Source organism: Ailuropoda melanoleuca, chromosome 8, assembly GCF_002007445.2.
Source record: "Ailuropoda melanoleuca isolate Jingjing chromosome 8, ASM200744v2, whole genome shotgun sequence".
Taxonomy (NCBI): domain Eukaryota; kingdom Metazoa; phylum Chordata; class Mammalia; order Carnivora; family Ursidae; genus Ailuropoda; species Ailuropoda melanoleuca.
Window position 1 is genome coordinate 35,789,746 of NC_048225.1, and position 6,825 is coordinate 35,796,570.

General features: G+C 46.9%; 1 protein-coding gene across 1 annotated transcript; it reads right to left on the reverse strand.

The window, feature by feature from the left end:
* Positions 1-3,767: 3,767 nt before the first annotated feature.
* Positions 3,768-5,294, reverse strand: LOC100476158 (lysine-specific demethylase 4D; the record flags this gene model as incomplete). The annotated part of the gene is made up of 2 exons (XM_034667585.1): positions 3,768-3,961; positions 4,112-5,294. Coding segments are annotated over 2 exons (1,377 nt in total), but the record flags the coding sequence as incomplete, so codon positions are not given.
* Positions 5,295-6,825: the final 1,531 nt, after the last annotated feature.

The following is a 6,825-nucleotide window of genomic DNA, read 5'->3' on the forward strand; positions in this document are numbered from 1 at the left end:
ACACACCAATCATACGAGGTAGGTGCTGTTAATCTCCCTGTTTCACAGCTGAGGAAACTGAGTCATCACCATTAAGTAATTTGCCAAGGTCACACGAAGTGATAAGAGTGAAGCTAGGTTTCAAAATCAGGCAGTCTGACTCCAGAGATTATATAATTAACCAATATTTATTCTGTTTCCTTGTTTCCTGGAAATATGGCTCAAATCAAGTCATTCAACTGAGAATTTTTAGCTTTCTAGGAAAAAATGCCTCTATATTTTCTGATTTAAAAAATTAATTTCTAGTTTTTTGTTTTTGTTTTTTATTTTAGAGAGAGAGAGCATGTGAGCAGGGTGGGGTGGTGCAGAGGGAGAGGGAAAGAACTCTCAAGCAGACTCCCCGTGCCCAGCACAGAGACCAATGCAGCCTGATCCCAGGACCCCAAGATCACCACCTGAGCCAAAACCAAGGGTCAGATGCCCAATGGACTGAGCCACCCAAGCACCCCTAGTTTCTAGTGTTATTGTATGATAATCACTAAGGGTTTTTTCTTACTTTGTTTTTGCAATGTATTGATGCTTTTTTTTCACCTTAATATACTGTCAATTTTTGTGATTGATCCATTGGCACTTGACAAAAGTGATTATTACCAGGTACATAAGTTCTGCCTATTGTTAATGCTGTTTAAGTTTTTGACATCCTTACGTTTGTCTGTTTTTTCTGTCTTGCACTAGGTAAGGTAAAAGGGTTCTGACCACCCAGTTCAGATGTGTGTCCCAGTTTCCCCACACCAGCACCACCACCAATGCTCAAAACACCAGCGGGATGTCTGAGAACTCAACTCAATTCTGAAACTACTAGGCATCAATTGTGCAGTTAGGTAGTCAGAGCCAGGGTCCCCAACAAGGAAATATGGAGTCAGGACAGCTAAAATAAAACAGCACTCACATCCTATTTTGCAGCTTAAAGAGGACCGCACTGACATTCTGCTTTGTAGCCTTTGCAGAAATGATTTCTTTCTTTCTTTTTTTTTTTTTTTAAGATTTTATTTATTTATGTGACAGAGAGACAGCCAGCGAGATGAGGGAACACAAGCAGGGGGAGTGGGAGAGGAAGAAGCAGGCTCCCAGCAGAGGAGCCTGATGTGGGACTCGATTCCGGGTCGCCGGGATCACGCCCTGAGCCAAAGGCAGACGCTTAACAACTGCGCTACCCAGGCGCCCCAGAAATGACTTCTGTAAAACCTAAATTAAGACAATTAACCACAAAAGCACTTGTCAATATCACAGGCAAGCGGCAGTTAAGACACAAGCCCCCAGATGTCAGCAAAAAAGGACCATCAGCACATGAACATCAACCTAATAGGTAGATAGATACGTGACCAAACCCTGATTGGCATGACTCAGCACAACTTCATTGCTTAAGAAAGTTCTGCAAAAGAGCTCATAAAACCCCCTAAACTTAGAAACTCCAGGGGCAACCCACTCAGGCCCCCATCCCTCTCTAGGAGCTTTATACTCTTGCTCAATAAGCTTTGCTTTGCTGCCCACCATTCTTCGTCTGGTCTACCTCTTCATTTTTCCAAGCAGCGCGACCAAGAACCCGGGCACTAAGGGGACAAAAATCCTGTAACAAAACTATCTACCTGGAGATAGCATCAGGTCTTACAGGTTAAAGGGTCAAGCCTAGGGCCTCCCCTGCCTTTCTCTCCCATCTCACCACTCACACACTTGCCTGTACTTCTGACCAACTAGCTATAAACCAGAGGTTCCCTTGACCCCTTCCTTTGGCTTGATTAATTTGCTAGAAGGGCTCACAGAATGCAGAAAACATTTTACTTACTACATCACCAGTTTTTTATAAAACGATATGACTCAGGAACAGCCGGATAGGAAAGATGCATAGGCAAAGTATAGGGAAGGGGTGCAGAGCTTGCTGGCCCTCTCCCAGCACCCCAATGTATTCACCAACTTGGAAACTCTCCAAACCCAGTCCTTTTGGGCTTTTAGGGAGGTTTCATTACCTAGGCCTGTTTGGTTAAATCATTGGCCTTTGGCAATTAATGCAATCTCCAGCCTCTCACCCCCTCCCTGGAGGTTACGCTGGTGGGACTGAAAGTCCCAACCCTCTAATCACAAGGTTGGTTTCTCTGGTTAGGCACAGTTAGGTGACCTAGGAGCATTCCAAAAATCACATCACTAACGTAACAAAAGACACCTTTATTGTTCTTATTTCTTATGAGATTCCAAGGGTTTTAGGAGCTCTATGCCAGAAACAGGGCCAAAGACCAAATGTATACTTATTATAAATCATAGTATGACATAAGGTGACAAATTCTCCCATTTTGATGTGATTCTTTCAACTTGTTTTACATATGTTTTTAAATCTGCCTTTCATCTAAAAAGTAATTTATACTTTGTGGAAGTTGCATGGATATTCATGATGGCTGTATTTTCACAGTGAGATTTAGCCATTGGCATCATAAAAAGCCTTTCTATGTACCTTTTGGCTTCGATTCTAGTTTGTCTGATATTAAGACCCATGACTCCCGCTTTCTGTTTGTGTTTTGTTTGGCATAGTTTTGCTTGTTCTTTTAACTATTCTGAATCACTCCATTTCAGACTGTTATAAGAAAAACTGAAACATGGTACAAATTTAAAGAGTTTATTTGAGCAGAAATCAATTCCAATCAGGCAACATCCAATCTAGCAGATAGAAAGGAGCTCCAAAATGAAAGGCTTTCATAGGCAGAAGGCAACAGGAACAAGGAAGTCATACTAGGCAAAAAATTGGGTTGGGCATTACAGGGTTACTTAAAGGAGGAGAGGGGTGTAGCAGGCAGATAACCTAAGTAGCACTGGCCAGGCAATTCCTGATTAGCCGGTTTAAACCTCCATTTCTGAGAGAACTTAAACTCTAAGTCTCTGTTTCATGACATGGGACTTAGCACAAGACACTCCATTTTGGACCTGTTGTCTTGTTTCAAATATATTTTAATGATTTTAACCTTTCTTTGTTTTGCAAATACACATTATGGCTAACAACTTTAAGAAACATCAATAAAGTTAAAAATATCCCTGAGGCAGAATTGGCTTACAGACTCAATGAGGTCTAGCTTCAGCGTGAGCAGTGCCCTGGGAGGTAGGATGTGTGGAGCTGCAGAAGTGTGAGGAGGTCCTGGGGCTCAGTTACAGCTGTGGCGATGCCCACTGGAAGCCAGGAGCAGTGACTCAGAACCCCAGATGCAATATGAGGACGAAAGGGCTCGATTCTCAGCAACATCCAATGTTGCCCCAAATTACTGTGGGGCAGATATCTTGGGGGTGACATCAGAAACAAGCAGCATCGTGGCATCGAGCCCAAAGAAGAGACCACAGACCTTTCAGTGTTGGGGGTGGGCTGAGATTCTCTGAGAGGTACCACAACATTCTATGGGCAGCTGCTGGGAGCCACTCACTGGGAGTCCTGGTTGCCCTAGCAGGAGAAAGTCTCTGGCATTTTGGTAATGTGTCTTTTCTAGAAGACAAAGTACCTCTACTGGGACAGGCCCAGCCCAGAGTTGTTGCTGATCTGGGAGCTTCTGTGCTTCCTGGGGTTGAGGGTCAGATACAGCCATACGGGCAAAATCTTCAAAAGTCATGAGCTCAAAGACTGAAGATCTTCCATCAGGGCTGAACACATCCCATGACTCAAAAAGGACGACTTCCTCTGGCTTTAATCCAAGAGGCTCAGAATCAGAGGTGCAAAAGATGCTGGCAACTGGAGCTGGGGTCGGATTGCTAGAGGCCTAAGTGTGGTCCATCATTACAACCTCAGAGAGGGCCACAGGGGCCCTGCAGTCCCCATCAGCGTGCCTGGGGAATCTTCTCCGAGTGCCAGTGACGTTAGGAGGAACACTGTCAAAGAAGGCCACTGTGATACTGTCCAGGGATAGCAGGCACGGGCCAGCGTGCATCGGATTATCAGGATCCAATGGGAGACCTAAGGGTTGAAGATCAGGGGCATAGCAGCACCTGATAGCATAGCAGCACATAGAAGCCTCAGCTGCTTATCCGAGCCCAGGGCTCGGTGGTGCGGGCTGGTCCACCCAGCCTCCAACCATAGGAAGGGGCTGAGCCTTGCAGGGCTGACCCGTGTGCCCCGTTCCCACCAAGAGGCGCCTCTTGGCCCGGGCCTGGACGCTAGACCCCCGAGCACCCTGCTCCCGAGGACGACGACCACAACCACACCGCCCAGTGCAGGGCTGGAGATCTGGGGCAGAGGGATTGGGGGGCGGTGGCCGGGTGGGGCCAGGCTCCCGGGAGGCACGGGCGGGCACAGCCCCGGACTGGGCATCAGAGGAAGAACTCTGGGCGGGCAAGGGGCGCGGGGAGGCCGGGCGCAGAGGGGTGCGGCAGCCGGTGCCCTGGCCAGTGGCCACAAGCCTCAGGGCGCGCGGGGCCCGGCGCGGGGGGAGGTGCCTCAGGCCCCGCGCGGCTCTCCCGGGGGCACACACCCCCCTCCAGAAGCTCAGCTCCAGGCTGCCTTGCGCCACGGGCTCCGTGTGGTCCACAGCCGCCCGGTCCTGTCCGCGCTTCCACAGCTCATAGCGCTCGGGCNGCAGGATGCGCACGAAGGCGTCCATGGAAAAGGTGACCCTGGCCTCCCCGCAGCTGCACTGGGACGCCACTTTGCCATAATTGATCCAGCGCAGGGTGGCGAAGTTGATGGCTTCCGCGCAGTTGAAGCCATGGTTGAAGCCAGAGTGGTAGCCATAGGGAAACGTCACCATGAACTCGCCAGCCTCCTGCGTGATCCGGCTGAAGGGGATCCCGTTGTCCTTGAGCACGGTGGGCGAGATGAGAGCCACCTTGTGCCGCAGGAAGGCCTCGCAGGTGCGGGCGCTGCCCGGGAAGAGCTCCGTGGCCAGGCGTTCCAGGCGCTGGCCGTGCTCTGGCGGCACCGCGTACCAAGTCTTGGGCTCCCCGAAGTGCAGGTAGTTGATGCTGTAAAGGTCCATGTCCTCCGTGTGCCAGGCGAACGTGGTCTTCCACATGCCGAAGTACAGGTAGGGGGTGTTGACGCCCTCGATGACCACGCCGCACTCGTGCTCCAGCAGGTCCTGAATGGTCCCCAGGTGTCCAAGGTTCCACTCTTTGGTGTTTTTGTCAAACAGGGAGCCGCTGATGTCAGCGCCGTAGATCGGAGAATCGTAGAGGCGGGTTTTCCAGTATTTTCGCTCCAAATCCTCAAAATCCGAGTGTGGTGGAGTCCGATACTTTCCGCTGTTTGCCAGTTGGCAATACTCCCCCACCGTCGTGGCTTTCTTCTTTTTGTGNTTTAAAAAAAAAAAAAAAAAAAAAGAAAGAAAGAAAGAAAGAAAAAAGAAAAAGAAAAAGCTGTAGTAATACCTATGAGGCAGTAAATCAGGCATGAACTTTTTTAAACAAATGAAGAGATATTTCTTCCAGGCTCACCAGTTCACCAGGGGGACGCCACTCTGGTCAGCATTTTGCGTCCAAAGGAACTAGAGTGTTCCCCAGGGGAGCGGGCACTCTGCGTCAAGCCCTAGCTTGGCCTGCAATTCCGTGCGGTTCCTCAGTTGGAGCTGTGTCTCTGAGGCCTCTCCTGATTCACAGGTGGCTCCTCACCCACTGTAGCAGGAAGCCTCTTCAAGAAAGTTTAAAGGCTAAATCTAAAGAAAAGAATACAGAATATTTGAAAACAAATAGATGACAAAAGAAACACTAATTTAGCAACAAGTTGAAGAAAATTGGTCTAGCAACATTCATTTCAAAATTGGAAAGGCAGTGCGAAAATTGCTCTGTGGGCAAGAATGGCAATTGGTGTAGCCCCTATGGAAAACAGTATGGAAAAAATTAAATAGAGCTAACATATGGATCTAGCAACCCCACTTCCCAGTATATACCCAAAGGACATGAAAACCGAATATCAAAGAGGTATCTGTACCCCTATGTTTATTGCAACATTATTCACAATAGCCAAGATATGGAAGTGTCCACCCATAGATGAATGGATAAAGAAGTGGTATATATACAGTAGAATATTATTCAGCTGTAAAAGGGAATGAGATCTTGCCATTTGCAACAACATGAATGGACCTAGAGAGTATAATGGTGAGTGAAATAAGTCAAAGACAAAGACCATATAATTTCACTCATGTGAAATTTAAGAAACAGAACAAAAGAACAAACAAACAAGAAACAAACAAAAAACCAGACTCTTAAATACAGAGAACAAACTGAGGGTTGGTTACCAGAGGGGAGGTGGGTGGGGGATGGGTGCAACAGGTGATGAGGATTAAGAGCACACTCATCATGATGAGCCCTGAGTAATGCATACAATTGTTGAGTCACCACATTGTATGCCTGAAACCAATATAACACTGAATGTTAATTAAATTTCAATAAAAAAGATAATTCTCAACTTCTCTATTAAAAAAGATAGACACACACACATATACATACACACAAGGAAATACCATTCACTCATAAGAAAGATGGAGATCCTACCATTTGGGACAACATAGACCTTGAGCATTATGCTGAGTGAGGTAAGCCAGATAGAGAAAGATAAATACCTCATGGTACCACTTATATATGGAATCTTAAAATATTTTTTTTAAATTGAAACTTACAGAAATAGAGTGGAGAAAGTGGTTGGGAGAGGCTTGGGGCTGGGGGCTATGGGGAGAGGTTGGTAAAAGGCTACAAAATTTCAGCTATAAGATGAGTAAGTTCTGAGGATCTAATACAAAACATGGTGGCTATCCTTGATAAAACTGTGCTGTATAATTGAAACTTTCTGAGAGTAGAACTTAAATGTTCTCACTGAAATACAAAAAA